The following is a 21991-nucleotide window of genomic DNA, read 5'->3' as shown; positions in this document are numbered from 1 at the left end:
TAGACAGTTCCTGACACTTTCCAGTAATGGTTTTAACAAATTTCATATAGGTTTGACATTGTAACGAGAGCTAAGATGTTTAAACGTGGAAACCAGATGTCAAACCCGTACTACTTATATCATTAGAGAAAGGTGAGAATTCATCTAGGTGCTATTGGATTTTTCTTGCTGAAATATTAAGACAAGTTTTCAGATGAATTTGAAGTAAAATGCATCTTAATCACCTCAGTGTGGGGGTGAAATGGAAAGAAAGTAATTCGCCGTCATCTTTGTTCAATCTTGCTTGCAAACAAGTTTACAGGGCAGAAATTTTTAAGTGCTGTTTTTCAGATTTAGTTAAGCAATACAGTTGGAAACTCCAGACATACAAAAATTAAAGGAAAAAAATAAACAAAAACATGACCTGTCCTTGAATAATAAAACTATTGACTATTATTTAAAGAAAACAAATTGTAACACCTTAACAGATTTAATACCATTTAACAATGGTATGTCAGAAAATCGTCATAATCTGTAAAGGGAGAAGTAGAAAAGTATAAATAATATAAAAATATATAGTAGAAAATATAAACATTATAAAGTAAAAATAAGTAAATATATTAACTGAAAAATTAATATCTGCAAACAATTTTTTACCATGTAATACGGCAAGAAGCCTGCAGAATTTATTTCAAGATGACGATTTGCCTTTCCATTTGCAAAAATTGACTCAAAATATTTGTTGTTCTTGATATGTTGGGGAGGAAAACAAAACAAATATACTTTATGAGAGGGGAAAAAAGAGCACAGCCTAAATTAGGCACCAAACATATCTTAAAGGGGTCACAAGGATAAGAGCTCTAAATGAGATGAGTAAATTTTTAATACTCATGAACTCCACAATAAAGATAATTAATAAGAGTATTAATTGCAGCTACAGTGAATGGCTACAGATTTCCATACCACACAGGCTTTCTGCTGTACAAAGAAGTGCTAAATTAAGACTAGGGTCAAACTAATTATTTTCAATGATGTAATTGACAAATTAATAATAATTGATTGATAATATTGATAAAATGTCAAATATTGATAAAGCAAAAAATATATTGTTTCAGCCAAACTTGTTTACACATGAGAAGAACATGGTTGGGAACCATGAGACCCAAGGAGCACCGAGGTTTAGGCCTTATATATTTATGATATCAATGCATCAACTGCCCAACAACTGCAGTTTAGGATTCTTGCACCCATGAAGGGGTTCCTTCTGTCTGTGGTATATGGCGGCTTACTCCAGCAAGATCCTTACCCTCTAGGAATGGCCACTTCCCTTTCATGTCTTGAAATTTTCTCTCTTGCACCATACCTTCATACTCATCAAGTTAAATGACCACAATTAATTTACTGTAGAAGGCTGCTGCTGCTCAGGAGATTGGTGTTGACCAACACATACTACTCTGGTACTACACCTCGGTATTACAGCATTAAAGATTCTAACCCAGCAAAGTACCTGCATTAAGTTGCTATTTGTACTTTTTGAAAAAGAGAGGGACAAATGAGTACAGGTATGCATCTCAGGTGGAAAGGTCTAACTAGGCAGGTGGAAAGAGCTGAAGCAAAGTTGCATGGAACATTGTACTCTGTGCTTAGCTTGTCACAGGTTTCTGATGAATGGTAAGGGAAAAAATAATTAAACAGAAAAAGCACGTAGACATAAGGGAAAACTCACTCATCTTAACAAACAGTGGCAAAAAACAGGCACCTCAAAGCTCTGGAGCAGCCCTGGCTATATGTACAGACTGGGGGATGAGGGGCTGAACCAACCAGGAGTTAGACTCAGTGATTCTTGTGGGTCCCTTCCAAACCAGAATATTCCATGCATGACTGTGATTCTAGTTAACAGATCAGTCAAACTACGGCTGGTAAAAAAACACAGTTGTTTTTCCTATTGTTTGTCAAAACTCATTTCCTCCTTCCTATCCATCCAGTTGTAATCTTTGACAACGAGGACCTCAGACTTAATTAGTTGAGGTTTTGTTAAAAAATAATATGTTTATAAGGTATTTGTATTTTATGATCACGATATTTATGGCAAAAATAGCTACACTTGTATCTTGTGTTACCATTACATACAGTCAAATAGTTTAAAGAAAGTAACAGTAAGGGCTTAAGAAGCATTCAGGAAGTAGTACAGATTTTTAACCATGTCTTTCACATTCATGGAGTTGAAATTCTCAAAAAAATCAGCACGTAATCCGTAAATAGTGGTACCCTAATATCCCTCACATGGGCTATATAACATTCAGAAGTAAAAATATCATCTAACTAATTCTTCGGGTATTGTTGTTAAAGACTGCTAGATGCTCATTTAATACAACACATGAAAATATGGTAAGTTGCAAAATTAATAAAATTGTGCATCTCTTGCAAAAAAAACAGGTTTTTGAAAAAACAGTATATTGCTTACAAATTACAATAAACTGCAACTACTCCAACAAAATGCCAGTTGAAACAACATATGCAAAAGATGCTACTTATTAAAAACACCAAGCATTCAACATTCCTAGACTTGGAATACTTATGAGCATTTTAGCTACCAAGATATATTTACTTTCTCCATCATTACAATAATTTGTACTTCTGCTATTAGAGACTTTCACTAATTTGAGAGCAACAGCCCTGCACCACAATTTGCAAGTGCAGGAAAAAAGCAAGAGGTATTTCAGAAAAAAATCAAAACTACTCTTGCACTCCTCAAGAGCCTTACCCACTACAAAAAAATCAGAACAGCCTGGAACTTGGACTCCAGCTGCCCCGGACAGCCTAAAGCAACAGCAGAGGCTTTGGTAATGACAGCAGGGGGGTTGCTGACACAATGCCAGGAAGAGAAGATCCTCTGATACCCGGTCTACACAATTTAAACATAAATATCCAACTCAAGAGGGATTCTCTGTCAACTCAACACAGCTGAGACAGTAGGAAGATTATGAACACTATATTTCAATGTCAACATGGCAAGATCATTTCAATCAAAAGTATATAAATTATTGTTTTTTAAAAAAATGCTTTCCAGAAAGAATAACTTCAAAGTATTTTTAACCATATGATTTTATAACCACAAGACATCATTATTTATGCTTGCTAGGAAGCCTTAAGAAAATTTAGTGCCCTTTAAATCGGTCATGTGTAATTCAAATCACAGCTGCATCCCAAGAATAGAAATTCAGAGTTTAATCCATTAGTAAAATTTAACTCTGTATTCTGTTTGAGCAGAACTTTTTTCTAAATACTATTCCAGTACTGTCAGATATCAGGAAAGTTTTTAAAACACTACAAATGACAATATTAAGATGTCAACTTATCATCATACAAGAAAGAAAATATGTAACTGACCAGGAAAATTCCCAATTGAATATTAAATGGGGTCTACATGCAAAAGACAATGACTGCTTGCCGAAATTTAGAATCTGAACTATAAAGAATATACATCCAGTACCTACATCATGACACTACCTAAAATATGTGAATATCAAGCATAAAGATCAAAACAAAATAGTCATTTTTCAAGCAGAATATCAAATCATTATGTAGAAAGCCATACTAGGCAGGCATTTTGTTCCCTTTGTTTGAACAGAGAACTGTACAGGTAGCACAGCTTCCAAATTGATTATTTGCTTGCCCACACTAGGAAAATGCAGCAGTAAGTAAGCAAGCACTATACAAAGTTTCCTTTTCATGCTCTTGTTTTAGAGTTACAGGTTCCTGGTAGACAACTGAGAATTAAAAAGAAACCACTCCTTTCATTCACCAGCCCTTAACTTCATTCCAACAGCCAGACCTGCAAGAACTGAAAGAACCAGTTCTACCCAGGAACTTATAAAGCATTTTTTTTTTTTTTTTTAAATAAATGTCATGATTAATAAGGCAAGATATTTGGACCAAATTCTGCCTCTACTTACTCATACAGAAGGAAGTGAAACTGCATATGTACATACAGAAAAGAGCTGAAACTTAGGCAGACAATCCACCTTGTTCCCTCAAGTCTGCGGGTTCTGATCAAGCCACATAGAAATCTTGGACAAAATGAAGCAGTGCTACATTGAAATTTTAAATAAACCATTTCAAAATAAGGTGCAACTCTTGCATGTTTTAACTCTTCCCTTCTCACAATGCACTAGAAGTGGGGAAAAATTATCTATACATACGGACGCACACAGATGGTTTACCGAGCCATGTCTTATCACAAATCAGTCAACTTACCTTCTTATCTTCTTTTCCTTTGTGAGTTTTCTTTTTCATTTTTTTATCATCCAATTCTTGATCTGATGTGATAGCAGGATTATCTATGCCACCCTTCCATGTTTCGACAGGTGAAAGCAGCGGGTCTTCTTCACTTCCACGATGCCTTCCTTTTCTTTTAGTTTTAGAGGTGGTAAAAGCCTCGTCATCACTTGCATCCGAATGTGTTCTCCTGTAGTAAGACTTAGCTTTGCTGAACAGTGTCTTAGACTTGTATTTGTACTTTGAAGGTCTTCTCTCCCCGTGACTTTTAGACATTCTGTCAGAAAACCCATTTTCTTCATCACCCTGGGCATTTATAACAATTGAATTTCGAACTTTAATAACACGGTTCTGACTGTCATCTGGAACTGCATAGGTATCATCTGTAAAGCCTTTATGTTTGAAAATCGTGTCAATAGGTTCAGCGTAGTTGTCAGATTGGTCTATATCTTCTGGTGGTGCTGCAGGCACCCGAGAAGGTTGTTTCCTGGGATTTTTACCAATACCTGCCTCAATTGTTTTTAGGAGGTTAGGATCCAGTTTTTTCACATTTGTTCTTGGAACAAGGGGTTTCGGTTTTATTGGAGGAGGCACTTTATGGTTGCGTTCGTGGTCGTGACAATTGAGAGGCGTACTGTGGATAGGATACTCATTTCCTTCCAAGTCCAGTCGGTATTTTGAACGCTCACTGGGCGTCGGGAGTAACCTCACATCATCACCAATTGGACTGTAAGGCGGTGGTCCCTCAGCATCATCCTCTGAATCTGGATAGTTATAGTCAAGGGAACTTCCTCTGGGAGATCTTGAAAAAACATCTTCACTTGTGTGTGTTGTTTCCCTTGTGCTGTCTGACATATAAGAACTTTCAATCATGTTTTTCTTCTCTAACACATCACTGAAGAACAACGTGAAGACCTCAGTTTGACGATGATACTGAGATAATGAATACAGAGCTGTAAACTTCGCAGTAATCTCTGTTGCTATGTGCTCTCCTTCAGTCATGAGTTCCTTGATTGCTTCATTCTCAAAAAAGTCTGCCTGGCTGTCTGTAACAGCCACTAACTGGACAGGAATCGTATCCTGAACTTCAGAAAGAAACGCACGAAGCATTCCCATGGATGCCTTCCGCTTTGCGGAATAGACCAGTATATATCCGTGAACGAGTTCATCTTTCCTTACACCAATCGAGGAGTGGTATGATAATATAGTGATTTGTATGCGGCGCCTCTTTTCACCTATTATTTTATCAAGCATCAAAGAATTGTTCTGGCCAGCCTGAGCAGCACTACAGGAGTGAGAGTCAAGGAAGGGTGACAGAATGAGATCCACACTGAATGGATCACCACACATGGCACACATCACAATTCTTAAGTCAGCCTCTGACAGATCTTTAATGGTAGGAACAGGACTTACAACATCAAAGTGGTGTTTAACTGCTTCCAGTACTCCCCTCAGAGCTTGTTTTATTTGGGTCTCATTAAATTTACGTGGATATGTACCAGCAGGCACATCTACAAAAGGACACTGCAATTTGTTAGCCAGCTGCTGTCCCTGATGTCTCAGAATAGGCAGATTCTTGCTAACACTGTCCCTCTGATTAGCCAGGATCAACGTAAATGGAAGATTAGCCATATACTTGTCTCTCCTTATCTGAGATGCTTCAGCCCTTATTTTTGCAATGCAATCCCCAATAAAATTCAGAGATTCAATGGAGTTAAACACACAGAAACAACCATGTGGTTTGAAGGTAGAGGTCCACAACTGAGTCAACAGGTATGGGGATTTTGCATCAACAGGCCTAAGATCTAATTCATATATTTTTCCATCTAATGCATATTCATCATCAGTGGATTGTGTCCGAATTTCATTTGCTAATTCTTGTGCAAGGCCATCTTTGCCCAAAATGAAAAGATTAACCTTATCTATGTTGGCACTATCGTGGTATAAATTTGAACGGCCATGATCTAGCTGCAGAAGGCTGTTGGCAAGTAGCTGCTCTACTTTAATGTCCATGCAATTTTGGCCACTGAGACAAGTTTCTTTAGTTGGGTGATAAACAAATCCTATGTGTTTAAGCAGAAGAGATTCTCTGTCAGGTGCAAGTTTCTGTAAAGCTTTGTATCTAGGCTCTTCACTCAAAACTGCATGAATTTCACTCATTTTATCTGAACTTGGCGTTGCATTAAGATCCAGGTCATAAAACAGCTCTGAATGTTCAAAAAGCATTTCCTGAAACTCCTCTTTGGCTTTTTCCACAATCTCCCTCTGATGCCTACCATACACTTCCTTGCTATCTGCATCAGTGATATATTTGAATGCCTCGTCCTCCATTACAAAACATATAACTTCTTCCCATGGCTGTCCAGGTGAAATGAACTGGATTTTCTCAAGAGTTTTTTTGAATTTCTCCTTCATTTCCACCCTCCTTTTTTCAGATATAAGATGCTGCACGTGGTTTTGATAAACCTTTTCTGCCTCTAGTGTGGTGAGAAGATCAAATGGAATCCTTCTGTCATTCACTTTGTCTATATGGTCAGTTTCATCCCAAGGTGTTTTTTCAAGCACTACAAAACAGGAGTGGAAATCAGGCCTTTTCTCTATTAACTTCAAGGCTTCTGACCAGCCCAAATGTTCAATCTCATCAAGATTTGACAGAAGAGTATTAAGAGCTCTTGGCAATGCATTAATATATTCTTCTTTTCTTTTTCTAATATGCTCCTGTTTAAGCTGCTCTATGTGTTTTGAAAATGTATTTTTGGCCTTTTTTGTTCCTTCCAAATTTATGTACTCTTCATAATCAGGGTGGTTTTTCAGTTTATTACTAACAGTTTTCCAAGTGGCATGATAGTCTCTCACAGTTTGGACAAGTTTTTCAAACTTGTCTGTTGCTGTAACAACTAGCTGTCTTTGTGTTTTATAGGCATCCAAATAGGGGATGATTTTAGGTTTACCACGAGTTTTATCCATCATTTGTACCAGTGCAGTAAAACAAGTTTCAACGTTGACATTGAATCTTGCTGATGTTTCCACTACCACAAGGTTTTTCTTATTTGAAGCAAACGCCTGAACTTCTCGTAGATAGTGATCCACACATTCATCACATTTTGTTGCTGCTATTATTATAGGTTTCTTAGACTTTGATAGCTGAATGTAGAGATTATTCACAAATTTAAGTTGATCATCGAACTTCCTATTGCATCCTTGGCTTACATCAATGCACAGTAAAAAACCATCTATGCTTAATTTCCCTTCAGGCATTTGTTTTTGCTCAAAGTCTTGCTCCAAGCCCAGCTGATCTGTGCAAATATACATTAGTTTTTCTGCTGACTGCAGTTTGGAGGCAGCTGCACGTTTTATATAGGGTTGTAAGTTCGTACTCCGATGAGGCAAGAAAGTCTGATCATCAATGAACTCAGTCTGTTCAATAACATGAATTCGGCACTCAATTCCATCCTCACCGCTTTGTGTTACGTCACCCCAGTACAAAAAGTGATCATTGTTAACAACTCTTCCTCCAAAGTCAATTGTGCTAAGCACAGAGGTATGCTCAGGATAGTATTCATCTGCTTTTGAGCGAACGAATCTATTGCACAAACACGATTTTCCAACTCCACAGTTACCTTTATCCTTTTCAGTTCCAGACAGTCCAACAACACTAACAGCATAAGATGGGGGACGTGGCTCTTTGTTTTTTGCCATCATAACTTTCCTCTCATCCTTCTGCAATTATCAAGGTAACTGTATGTGGTTTTCATTCTGGAAATGTTCCTACAAGTTTGAAATTGTATATCCAGGGTTTCAGAAAGAGCTTTCAGTTGTTCTTGCTTCAGCTCGTCATTGAGAGAACTTCAAATACTCAGGACAAGGAAGATCATCTTCCTAAAGAAAAAAAAAAAAAAGAGGAGAAAAGTTAAAGGCTGAAGGTATTTCCCTTCTATAATTCATAAGAGGAAAAAAAAATAAAGCACTGTTACTTGCTTACTCTGAAATGGTTTTCTCTGTATATGAAAATTCCACAACTAATTTAAATGTGACCTTGAACTCAGCATTAACTCACATTAACGTTTTTATATCATAGATTTAAAAGTGAACAGTTTTTAGACATAGATCAATAACGGTTCATCTGTTTGGATAGGTGATCAGCATACATCTGAAAAGTACAAATTACTGTTTTCTTTCCTAACTTAGGAGCACCAAAAAGCATTTGTTGTTTTTTCAGAATTCATCTTATTACTTGGGATGAGGGGCAAGTGGAATTTTACAGTAGCTGGTTCTCACCAAGTATAAATACAACAATATAAATACAACTCTAAACCCAACCAAATATTCACGCACACGTACTTCTATTCATGTTCATACTTCCACTGAATAGCAGGCTTACCTGCACGAATCACGTTACTTTTGTGTGCATTTAAAGGTTTGGTTTGAGGTTTCAGTAAAGAAATGTTTAAAATAAGCTGTAAAACCAGGAAGTTGACAATGGGACTCAGCTGGTAGCTATTCTGCAAAAGTAAACTACTTCATTTGTATACCAACAGTAAATTGTTTTTAAGTAGAAGTTTCTAACCTGAATTGTACTAAGTATGAACATTGGTATACAGATACTAATACAGAAAAACAAAGACTTAACTCTGAGGTTTTTAAAATTACAAGTCACTCAGTCCTTCTGTCTCTAGCAAAAACAAAAACGTAGAATAGCTGTTAAAAGAAACTCTACCTACACACAAACTTCCACAAAATTATTACAAGGTTCCAGAAGTTTGACTGAAGCTGACATCTGCTGTAACAAGTACCATTCATCTTTTAATCAGAAGATACTGTTTGCATACATTTGCAGTATGCAAATGGAAAGACATTTACTATTTTAGAAACAACTGCACTACTCTCAAACCATAAAAAATGAATAGCTGAATGGCCAGACTCAGCAGACTATGATTAGGGCCACTAACTGGAGGTGTACACAGGGGGTTAATATTCAGTGTAATACTGTTCAACATCTTCCTTTATGACTTAGATGATGGGGCGGAGCGCACGCTCAGCAAGTTTGCCGATGACGCAGCTGGGAGGATTGGCTGATACACCAGAGGGCTGCGCTGCCTTCCACAGAGACCTCGATAAGGTGCAGGGAAGGGCTGACAGAACTTCGTGCAGTTCTAGAAGAAGTGCAGGTGACTGAGCACTGGAACAGGCTGCTCAGAGAGAATGCTGAGCCTCCCTCACTGGAGATATTCAGAAGCTGTCTGCACTCGATCCTGGGCAACTCAATCTGGGTCTTCCTGCTTCAGCAGGGGCACTGAACCAGCTAACCTCCAGAGGTCCCTTCCAACCCTAACTATTGTGAACATATGTTGATAATACTACTTTTCTCGTTCTTATCAACAATTTGTTGAGAGTGGTACTGTAGTACCTTTCTTCGGTAAGAAAAAAAAGTCCTGTGTGGAGCCATGAGCTAGACTCCATCCTGGTGGGTCCTTTCCAACTCATGATATTCCATGACCTGCCACCCAAAAGGTTCTCAAAATCTACCTCAATACTGAGTTGCAAACATTAAAACATACCTGAGCTTGATGGCATGCAGTAATAAGAGAAATATTTGTATCACGCTGTAATAGAAAGTGGACTTTCAATACCTTGGCTATAAAGAATCAATGCCTGGTCAACAGTTTTCCAACTTCCAGCCTAACACCCACAAATAGAAATCTGAACTTCTGATCAAAAGCATAGTCTTTATGTAACAAACTCTGTAACAAAGTTCATTGATCACAATATAGAAATAAATATATGTAAAAAAAAAAAAAAAAAAAAAAAAAAAAGCTTTCAGGTATGGAAACAGTGAAGAAAAACACCTTTTTAACTATTTATTTTAAACGAAGCATGAATTTCATTGCAAAATGAAAGGGAAAATAAAAATTTTTATACTGAACAGCTTTCATATTGCAAGAAGTGAAACATGATGCTTTTTAGTAATTTTTGTTTGTTTTAAATCCATTTACACAAAGACATACAGAAAGAACTTATTTTAGACTGTTTAGGTTTTTGTTTGTTTGTTTGTTTGTTTGTTTTTACTTCTTCCAGTATATTTTTATATCCGTAAAACAGAGAATTCAGAGCTAATAGAAGATGGCTCTGGAAACAAAAATACTTAGTAAAAGCCGTGTTTATATTACTACAAATAAACCCAGTGTTTTGTTTCCAAAGCAAAGCTCATCATAGTAGCATCATTCAATCTATTAGAATGAGAAGTTCAGTCACCATTTGTGCTATAAAATGTTTTCCATTTACCACAGCACAATACAGATTTGATGTGGACTAAACTAGAACACAAAAGTCTTCATTCACAGTATTATTTCATTTAATCAGGAAGACACTGTCTATTTGCAACTAGTTTACAAGAAGCAATCAATACTTTCAGATACCCTACATCCTCACATAGCAAAGGTTCTTCCTTCTCTAGCAATAAATGTTTTAACCAATCAATACATTTTTAAGAGACAAAGTAAAAAGAGTAAGGTGAAACGGGACACTTACAATGCAAAAACAAACACTCTACCCTCTCATAGAATTTCTGACATGGAAGATTCTCAAAACAGTGGAAGCTGAATCACTTTACATATTTAAAACTAGCTCTTCTAAAAAAAATAATATTCTATTTTGCACTGACAAAGCAAAGTCATAGAATGAGATCTATTTTAATTAAGTAATAAACTTGATAAAAATCTAACATTATAATCACTTCATATTTAATATGTAATCATTATTGAATTGCTGCCTAAATGGAAGATTCTTCTTTTTGGTATACTACTAATTTAAATGCACTGTACAATTTTGAAACATACACACAGGAAATGCACAATAAGGTACTTTCATTACATTACTTCAATCTTTCAATCTGACTAATCCAGTATAACAAAATGAAAATACTCCGAGTCCCCTCCCCCCAGCTTTTTCCTTGTTACAGATTCAAAGGAGGGGCTGTTTGTTTTCTCCAAGTTACTTCAGTCTTTGAATTGAAAATAATAGTGCACTTCTACATGTAGAAGGATTTTGACCAACTATGGAACACAAAGTGTATGACTTCACTGCAGGAAGAATCTGACCTTCGATAATCTTGCCGTAGGATCTCATCTCTACAGGCTTTTAGATTTCCCAGTGTAGTTTTAAGAAAATACAGCATATCACCTGGTATTTATTCACCTACCCTCCCCCTTAAACACAAGATTATGAAGACCTAAAGCCCAAACTTACCCTTAGGAAAACAAGGTGCAAAGCAAGATGATTATCCTGCTGTGATCTTTCTGCAGTGATGTCACACATTTAAACTGTGTCCTTCAGTAAGTCCTTCCCTGAGGGATCTGAAAACAAAAGTAAGATTCATTAGCAATTTCAAAATAATGAAAGCAGGAGCAGCAATCAGAAAAGGTACAACTCTTAACCTGTGCATGATAATTGTTTCCCTCATTTTAAAACTATAAACCTAATTCAGAAGTCAGAGCCCAAGCTGGATCTTCCTCTAAACCTAGAGGGTTTAAATTCTCTAAATGCAGCTATTAATACTTGGAACAGACAGAGGACATAACTCTTCCTAAGGACCTGTGATTTCATAAGTTCAGCTTGATATTTTAACAACTCCTAGGCTGCAGAAGCCTCTTCTGAAAAGTGAATACAGTGTCTCAGATAACACACAAAATATGAGATACAAAAATCACTAATTACTGACAGAATTTGGAACTTTTAAAATATTTCAAATATAGTTTTGCAAGATTAAGTCAGTACAGCCAGTAACTGCAGAATACATAAAGTGAATGTATGCCCCAAGATATGTATCTAAGTTTTATTACTAAAAAAATTACTGAGTATCTCAAAACCCTTTTACCTGGAAAAAAAAAAAAAAAAAAAAAAAAGAAAGAAAGCCTTTCTAAAGTTAATGATCTCATTGACTGTGACAAATCAGAAATTGAAAACGTAACTTTACTGGAATATGTTGTATTCTCAACTAGGATACTAATTTATTAGTATAACCCTGGTATGCATAGATTTTACTGCATGGCTGCTGCTATAAAGTAAGCAAAATTGGGTCTCTTCCATGGAACTTCTTCAGTTTGCAACCACACAAAACCAGACTGAGTGCTGGGTCAGTGCTGCACATAATATCATAAAGAAAAGGAAAGAAACTTGAGGCACTTGGACTGGAGCATGATTTACACCACTTTTAACTAAGGAAAGCGATCATTTTTAAACGAGATGCAGCACCATGCTGGAAACGTGCTAAACGTAACATCAGGAAAGTACGGCAAAGCTTTTTCTTGTTTAATTTTTTGGGGGTTCATTACAATTATATTCTTTGGAATTCTACTTTGCTTTGGAAATAATATAGGTAATTGAAAAAAATTTAAGCTTTAGTAATCCTTTTGGACAAAGCAAGCGATAAGCAGGATACCAACGCCACATCGGTCCTGTAGCTCTCAGCTCGTGGTACCAGACATCACAGTGACTAGCTAGCATGCCAGCAGTCCTGAGCTAAGCCTGGCCCTGCTTTAAGGCTAGCCTCCGTCACGCCGAAGAGAAGAGAGGAGTCAAGCCACATCCCTGCCGTGCCCTCCCAGCTGTGTGTGGCACTGCCCTGCACCCACAGGAGCCAGGAACAGCGGAGGGGCTGCCTGGGCACCTGGCGGAGCTGTCGGGCTGCCAGGGGGAGAAGCGTCCCTGCCCGCATGCAGGCAGCTGGGGGCACCAGCCCCAGTGGGCACCACACACTCTGCCACAGGAGAAAGCTCTTTAAAAACAGGCACCACATGACCTGCTACAGTCACTGGTGCCATTTATTTTCTATTAAGTCTCTCAAAGTCTTTTGAGCAGAATTCTAAACTTTAGCACAGGATATCATATTATCAGCAGCTAATAAATACTAAAATACCATCACCTATCACTATTCGGTGATTGCAGCTGCACAGGAAGCTGCAGATGGGTCCATAGGCAAGGAAATCACTTACACACAAATACTTGGACTACTTCTGAATACCTTCTGAAATTGGTCGCTGAACCTAAAAATGTTTACTGTCTGCAGACCTAATACCGAAGCACAAACGTGGCAGGAGAACTGCTCATGCCCACAGCAAACCAAGCAGCTGAAAACAACACTGACAGGGGAAGGAAAAAGTGTTTCCCTGCAATCCTCCAACTCACTAATTTTGAGTAGAGGCAACAGTTAGGGACCACTACTTGTCAGGGTTGGTTTCAGTCATCACAGTTCTGTGATAGTGTTTGTAAATTAGGTTGCCAAGCAGAAAATAACAAAAAAGCACACATGAAGAGAAGGGCCATCCCAGCCTAGTCTGCTTTGCAGGATGTGTGAATACACTGAGAGAAAATTCCTGCAAACTCCACTGTGGATCACAAAGTCAATTCAAACACATTAAATGTCACGGAAATAGCCTGTAGATCAGTTTTGAATGCATACCACTTTCAAATACTAAGGACTGTGTCTTCAAGAAAGCTACAGGTTTAGATTCAGGTTACTACTGACAAACTTTTCATACCGATGCAGCCCTCGTTTCACACTTTGAGAAACGAAATTTAGGATTAGAAAATATTTAGTAGGGTATCCGAACTCCCAAGACCTATCTACCCAAAACACAGCAGAACAACAATTCAACTATTGGCACTTAAAGAGCTAATAACAATGTTGATGTAGCTTAAGGTAGCTGTGTTACTTCACATTCAGTATTTTCCTCCAAGTATCTTTTTTTACTCTAACAAGCATAAAAGAATATCTTCAAAACAATCCTTTTTACAAACTAAATCAGGTCCAGAGTACACCAATATGATCTCACCAACAATCATAGTTCACCAAAGTCTGTTGAGGCCCTGATCTCTCACGATACCCCGTTATCTTCACTACCAGGCCAGTAGTTGTGCTCTCACAAGTACCAGTAATCTTCACTAATTACCTGTACATGAAATCTGATTTAAAAATAAGGGTAAAGTCAATGCTCCTTGGTAAAATTCTGCAAGTACCAGTCCAAAAAAAAAAAATCAGACTGCACATCAGGAAATAAGCTCAAGCAATTAACGGCATGGTAACAAGGGATGACCTGAAGTGTCTTCAGTAGCACCACAGACTGACAAAAGAACAGAGTTTTAACAGCAGGGTGATTGGTCCTGCTAGGTAAGTGGAAGATGAGAATAGATTACCCCAACTGGTCTGGTATTCATCTCAGACTTAGTTACCATGACATTCACCTGCCATCCTTAAAGAAGTCAGGTACTAGATACTCCTTTGTATACAAAAGGAAAGTAATCAGTTTATAAAAGAGAAAAACTGACTGCTCAACTTCATATTAAAAAGTCAATGCAAAACTGGGTTTAAAAACAGAAGTTCAAAGATCTTACCACGTTTAATAAATTTCTCCTACTAATAACAATACTTTGAAGACCTCTGGTGTATTACCCAGAATTAAATCAAGGCTTTTATTTCTAAATTCAAAAGAGAACGGCACTCCTCAGCTGGAATCCAATATTCCAGGGGCACCTATTAGCATTGCTGCTGTTAGGAAAAAAAAAAAAAAAAAGCAAACACAAAACAAACTGCACAAATTAGATCAAGGTATAATACACAGGTAAACTTCAGAAGCTCAAATAATCATCACTGCACAAGTCTGAACTTAGGCCTCTCAAGTGACTTATCTACAGATTTCTGAATATCTGAGAGCATTCAATGCAGGTTCAAAGCTTTCAACAGCAAAGTAAATAGTACAAGTTTACAGAAAAAATAGACTCATAATCCTTTTTCCACGGGAAAAGCTACTGAAGACACACATAGTGTTCACAGCAGTTTCTCTGTAAATAACCTGATCAGGTAGCCTGCACTAAGTTATTCAGGAAGAACACAAAAGCATGAAAGGAAGAAATCTTACAAAGGGAATCCAAGACAGAACTGATAGAAAAAGAAAGAAAATGAGGCAGATGAGGAAGAATGGAACAAGATAAGCAGAGAAATGGGGCTAAAATCCATCTGCTGCAAAGAGGAGTTAAAATCTTGGCAGAGGTCGGCTTGATAAAATTTCACTGATCCACACATCTGGATCATTTTGTGTTATTTTGCTTAATGGGGAACCGCTGTACAGAATCTAGGTACTGACACCCTTAGTTTAGAAACTTCATTCAAACAGGAACTTGGTGTTTGACCTTGTACAAGTCAGATGCCTAAGTCCTACCTATGCAAAATGAGGACTCTTCTGTTTTAAGTTGTTCATGAAATCAGCAAATAAAAAGCCATGTGCAAGTAGAAAATAATATTTTGACTAATAATTAGCTAACTTACATGAGCTAATACTACAATGTAAAAACCGTACATGTTTCTAAAGCTGTGCATGTAGGTATTAGTTTCACGTTTTTAAAAATGCAAACATTCCTCTGCAGTGCTAGTGTGTCAGCTGACAGAGCATTGCAAGAACGTGTGGGAACCGTAACTGAAAACCAAAGAAACAACTCTAATTTACCATAAAATGCAATGTGCAGAAATAGCCACCAACTGATTAATTCAGTTTCTGGTAGGTGTTAATGATTTTAAAAAGCACAGTTAATACCTGAATTCAAAATAACTTCACTGCAATTCCTTCAGTTTTTCCTGCCAGAAATGTTGAGCTCAATTTTCTTTAAATATCCCACTAAAATCCACAGATTTAAGGAAGTGATGACAAGGTTCAAACAATAATCTGTAAAATTAATACCCTTACTAATTTTTTTTTTTTAATCCAATGGAAAAACAACCATGTTCCACCTCAGTTACACCAACTTCTAGCCTAGGAATTCTCAGAGAAAAAAACAAAAGTACTGTGCCTCCTTTAAGTTATTACTAACACAGAAACAAGGAAAAAATCTTGTCAGTGCTCACACACAATTCTCAGTGTTGTTGGAACTACCTGAAATTTTTTTTTTTTTCTTCTAAGCGTGGCTAAACGCTTTCAAAACAACGGGAATCTTAGGTCAAATAATGCGTTGCTTACTTTAACCGTGCATTTAAAATGGCCAGCCAAATGAAGTGAGCCTGCCCGGGCTTGGTGCGCCTATCCCAGGATAGCCATGCCTACAAAGCCCCCTAGCGGCCGTGCGGCTCAGGCAAGCCCCAGGAGTTCTCGCCAGCACGGGAAACTCTTCCCGACCAACGCAGGCTCCCCTGAGCAGCAGCAGCCTTTCACGACCACGCAGTAAGCACACACAGCTCAGGTTTTACTCTCGTAGGTACGTCATTTATGGATGTAATGCTTTCAGTCTGCGAACCAACGTGACTCTGCCAGCAGTACCTAATACCGAACATTTGGCTTCACAAACTTCCATTCTTTCAGTAAAGGTCAGACAGTATCATCCCTGAAGCATGCCTGACATGCGTAATTTTAAGGACACGCCACATGTTAGCCTACCAAAAACAATGATGTGGAGTGTTTTAAAGTTTTATGCAAATTATTCTCGAAGGATGCCAGCACATGGGATTTATCTTCTGTCTTAAGGTTCTGTCAATCTCTCTCTATAGAGATATTAAATCTTTATCAAACAAAAGTAGAATTAGTTTTGTACCATCTACTCAAATAACAATTCCCAAACTTATACAGAACAATCTGTTATTATGATCTGCACATTTCTTTCCTACAAAGTTTGAACAAGGAAAAGCACCTATAGCTTCAGGAAAACACAGTTTATCTTGAACCTCAAAAATGTGCAGCATTTGATTGCTAGTGCTAAATATAGGATTTTAAAAACAATTCCGTCTGAGCATGAGGTATTTAATTGGATTATGTTACACATGCAATGCCTTACCTAAAATAAAGTCCAATATCGGTAAGCAGCAGGCATTTGGTTGCAATTATTTTTATTTTGAGGGGTGGGGGGAGTGCGACGACACAACACTGGCAGCCACTTCCTATGGGGATACTTTAAAAAAAAAAAAAAAAAAAGCATACTATTTAAGTTCAGTATTTTCCAAGCTTTAAAATAACTTGTTACAAAATACACCAAGCTAGTGATAATGTAACAAATGCTTAAACAATTTCTGCTACTGTAAGTGCCATAGACCCTTTAAAAAAAACAAATCTACTATCTTACTATATTGACATCATGCTTTCAGAGCTCTAGTAACACTGAGTTCCAGTAGAATACTATAAAAAGATTGTAACACTTCTTGAAAATAATTTTCAAAGAAGGAACAAAAGAAGGTAAACCCTCATAAAAACACACCTGGATGACTATTTGCAACACCCTAGTTTTAGATACATACTGCAAGTTTGAAATACAAACGTGTTTTTTTTTTCCTGAGAAAACATGTAACTCTGGTCACTGATGTCACTGCTGAAAACAGCTATCATACTGAAGAACCTCAGGAAGGTAAGACAGCACAGAAAAATGCAGCCTACTAATTCCTCATTCATTTATGAACTAAGTGTACAAGTATCAATGCTGTAACTGGCTCCAATGCACAGGTTTAAAATGGACGTTCAATTGACCAGCAAATGCAGTTCTCTCTTTACTGCCTTTACTCTGCAGTGTAGAGTTTTTAAATTTCTGTCAAAGATCTTGATTAAGAAAAAAAGAAATCCTCCACTTATCCGCATGACACTGAACTAAAGAATACACATATACCCCCACAGGCCTATTTTGGTCTAGATTTAAAACGTTCCCCTCCTACTTATTAAGGAAATATTCCACGCTGCTATCAAAAGCGATACAGGAGAGGGCAAAAGGGGGCTACAGAGCCAGGGTGGGGTGGATTCTGGGGGGGGGAAGGTGACGAGTATGTCCTCCTTCTCTGAACAAACAGTCTATTTTCAAGGAAAATAGTGCTTTATACTCCTTACGTCCTATATTTTCAACACTATGGCGTTCTATCTGTGGTGCTTTCCTTGGGTGGAGAGAGTCTAAAGGTTATGCTGGTTGAAGCGATTCAAAACGCATGAGAGCTGCAACACTGCAACTGGCTACCCTATTTCAAAGGCTTACAATCCACCTGGTGGAAAAACAGAAACGCACACACATCATTAGGCGAGCGAAGTTTTCTTAAATTTAGCGTCGAGCGATATCTGAAGGTGAAAGGAAGGAGGAGGAGAACTGACAACTGTTCAGATTCACTGGAGAAGCAGGAGCAGCGAGTAGAAGGGGGCGGCGAGGAGGGAAAGAAGTACGGAGAAAGGAGAAAAGGGGGGGGGGGGGAGGAGGAGACGGGCAGCGGGAATGGGAGAGGGGAGGAAGCCGGAGGAGTAGGGGAAGGAGGGAATGAGGAAGGAAGAGGAGAGGAGCGGGGAGCTCCCTTCCTGCCTCCCTCCCTCCCTCCCTCCCCGGGGAGCCGCGGCCAGCTGGCAGCCGCGCACGGCAGGCTCGGACCCTCCCACGGCCCAGGCCTCCAGCACCTGGCCGGGGCCGGCCGCCCCGCTCCCTGCCCTGCCCTGCCCTGCCCTGCGCGCTCCCCGCTCGGCCGGGCCTCGGCCGCAGCCCGCAGCCCCTCCGCGCCGGGCCGGGCCGGGCCGGGCCGCCCCCTTCCCCCGCAGCCGGCTTGGGGCCGCCGGCCCCTGCCCTCACCTCTGGCCGCCGGGATCCGGCTCCTCCGCGGCGGCGCCGGCAGCATGCCCGGGACGCTCTCTCCACGCCGGCGGCTCCCCCAGCCCCAGCCCCGTCCCCGTCCCCGCGGGGCTGGCTCGGCTCCGCTCCCCGGCCCGCCGCCGCAGCCCGCAGCCCCCGTCCCGCCTCCCCGCTGCTCCCTTCCCCGGCGCCCTACGGCTCAGTAATGGCGGCCGCCGAAGCCTCCCCGGCTGCCGGCTGCCTGACGGCGCCTCTCGCTCCCCCTAACTTTACCTCAGCAGCTTCCCTTCCCTCCCCTCCCCCCTCCCCTCTCCTCTCCCCTCCCGCCCGCCCGCCGCCGCCGCGGCTTCAGCGCGCGCGCTCCCGCCCGCCCGCCCGGCCAGCTGCGCGTGCGCGGGGCAGCGCCTCTTCCTGCTGCCGCTGGAGGCACCGGGAAGCCGGCCGCGCGCCCGACGCTCCCTCCCCTACGCCTCCCCTCCCCTCCCCGTGCGGGCACGCGCGCCGGGCGGCCCCGCTCCTGGTGCCGGCGGCCGCATGGGTGGCGCGGGGAGGGGACGGGGCTCCGGGGGTCGCGGGTTCTAGGCCCGCCGCCGCCCGCGCTGCTAGGCCGAGGCGCCGCGGAGGCGCGTACGGGCTTGTGGCCGCCCCGAAGCGTGCCCGCAGCGAGCCGGGGCTCGGTGCTCAGGGTAGCGATGGGGGCAGATCGACGGAGTTTAAAACATCCCCGAAGGGGCCGGGGCCGGCCCCAGTCCTCCGCTGCCCGGTGGGGAGGAGACGAGAACGCCAAAGGGCCCCACCGCCAGCCTTGCGTCCCCCTTGCCAGGCTGCTTGGCGCTTTTCACTGTGATTTCCAGGCTTAGCAAATAAAACACAACATACCACTTCTGTCTCTTTTTTTGCCTTAATAAAGGTCTGGCACCATGAGCAGGCTCTGAGGCCTGCGGAGGTAGATGGCTCGGAAGGTGGCCATAGCCTAGTGGTTCACAGATGACACCGGGCACCTGGAAACTTCTGGAGTCCAACTTGCCATATTTCACCTTAATCTCCACATGCCGCCAGTTTGCTGATGGCTAACGGAAGGTCACATCCGTCTCCCACCTCACAGGGCTTTCCTGGGTCATAATCAATACTTGTGGAGCATTCACACGACGGCAGTTTGAAGTAGCCAGCGCGGGTTTGTGGTGCCACCAGAGCTGGCTCTCTGCACGGAGCGGTAGAGACATGGGGCACAAGGGATGTATACATCCTTTTCATGAATACATACAAAAGAACAAATTAACATGCTACTTACCCATGCCACATTCAAAGTTTTGAACATGTTACTTGTAACAATAATATTTGATCACTGCGTGATTTGTTCTGTGCGTTTTTATATGGTGCACTCACATTTCACAGTTTTACACATGAAAATTAAGAAGTTAAATGAACAGGTTAAAAATTCAGGCCCTATCTTAAGACATGTTGTCTGTAAACTTGTTTTTTTGAGAAAATTCTAACTAGCAAAACCCTGTGGTGTTAAATTTGAACAAACAGCCTTACATAGACACTGCCTTATAGGAGAATATTTCTAGAGATATTTTCTTAGTTATGTCCTCACTAACGAGATAGAAAATTCTTTGACACTGTAATTGGAATGTCTGCGAAAGAGTTTCTGTAGTCACGTCTTCTTTAAAAACAAAAGGCAAGCTAAACAAGCCTAAAATCATAAGTTAATTCCAATTTGAATTGCCTTATTTTGAGAGTTTCTTGTATTTATTTTTGTTCAAACTACACCTTATACATACAAGTCAGGGCATGAAAATCCCATCTCAGATTACCAGAAATAAAGCTTTATATTGATATTCATATCTAGTTTAAAAAATCTTTTGGATTTCTTATTTCAATGAAATAGAAGTTTTAGGGAATGAGACTTATAATTCTGAAACTCTGCATTAATTTTCTTAAGCAGTTAATATGAAAAATGTTCTTAAAGTTCTGTCATGTAGAAGACTTCATGCAGGGATTGATTCTATTGCTTATTTCAAACCTGATTTGACAACTGAAGTGAGCTAAAACTAAAAACCTCAGACAAAGCAAGTAGGCTTACATAGGTATATATATATATATATACATATATAAATATATATATACACATGTATGTATATATATGTGTGTATATATATATATATAAAGTGTAATGAAGCTGGACATGAGCTTGGGAATAGAAAGGAAGCCTTTCCCGTCAAGGTCAAACCTGAAGCACAGAAGGCTGGTGCAGATTGCTTCAGTTAGAAGGGGAAGGAAATACCCTTTGTTACAGGGAAGGCAGAGGTACTCTTCATGACAGAGGTACTCTCTTCACAGACACAGGGTGAAAAGCAGAAGGCACAAGTTGCTTCTTATTATGTTAGTCCCCAGCAGACACAGCAGCAGCTTCAAAAGTGGTCCTTGGTGAACGAAAGGAACAGGTTTCCAGGCAGAATTAGATTGGCTGATTCTTCTGCCTCTGACCCTAAATATTGCCTAAAAATTCAATATAATAGATGTAAAGCCAGAAAGAGATTTTCATATAGATCTGCTCACTTCAGATCACCGCAATAAGAGGAAACTGATGTGCAGAAACTCCATTTGCTAGTTGCCTTCCAGGAATCATGCAAAGTTCTGGCAGGCTACATCAGGCAGCTTGCTATGATTTTGCAGAGCTTATTAAAACCTTTGATTTTGGATAAAGCTACTAAAAGTCAAGAATTATGGCCAGTGAACCAGCAAGCAGGGTTATAAGCAGATTTATGACACACTATTTTTCTTAGATTCTATGAAATTTATAAGCATTACAGTTTAATGTTAACTGTTGGGCGGCGATACACACACAGCCCATTTCAGAGCCATATTAAGGAGACATGCAAGGTTTATAAAATTTCACAGGGACACTGGTGAGGGAATTGAAAATCCATAACAAAATAGAATACATACAGGTAGTGTTATGCCCTTATGAGATCATAATAATCAGAGCTATAGAGCTGCTTAAAGTTTCATTTCACTAATGAAGCAGTAAGAAGCATGAAAACAACTTGGTCAAAGACTTTTTGAATGTGAAATAACACAGGGGACCTCACAACTTAGAGAAGGTATAAAATATTATAAGGAAATCTGTTTATTAATTTAGATAGGTTAGTGTTTTGTTGGTTAT

At 39.9% G+C, this 21991-nt stretch overlaps 1 protein-coding gene across 3 annotated transcripts in view; it reads right to left on the bottom strand.

Moving 5' to 3' along the window:
* ARHGAP5 (Rho GTPase activating protein 5) overlaps positions 1-19044 on the bottom strand; it is a 45881-nt gene extending 26837 nt beyond the window's left edge. Inside the window, exons 1-4 of one of the 3 annotated variants that reach the window (XM_082761137.1) lie at positions 18823-19044; positions 17071-17184; positions 11503-11609; positions 4237-8136 (exon numbers count right to left, since the gene is read on the bottom strand). In XM_082761137.1, coding sequence (XP_082617263.1) covers positions 4237-7959 — 3723 coding nt within the window. In that variant the 5' untranslated portion in view covers positions 7960-8136; positions 11503-11609; positions 17071-17184; positions 18823-19044. The remainder of the gene's footprint in view (positions 1-4236; positions 8137-11502; positions 11610-17070; positions 17185-18822) is intronic. The other 2 variants (XM_082761135.1, XM_082761136.1) reach the window with 2 other exon arrangements.
* Positions 19045-21991: the final 2947 nt, after the last annotated feature.

The sequence above is a fragment of the Aythya marila genome (assembly GCF_965140915.1).
Source record: "Aythya marila genome assembly, chromosome: 5".
Classification (NCBI taxonomy): domain Eukaryota; kingdom Metazoa; phylum Chordata; class Aves; order Anseriformes; family Anatidae; genus Aythya; species Aythya marila.
The sequence above is the reverse complement of the archived record's forward strand: the minus strand, read 5'-3'. Positions and strand labels throughout refer to the sequence as shown.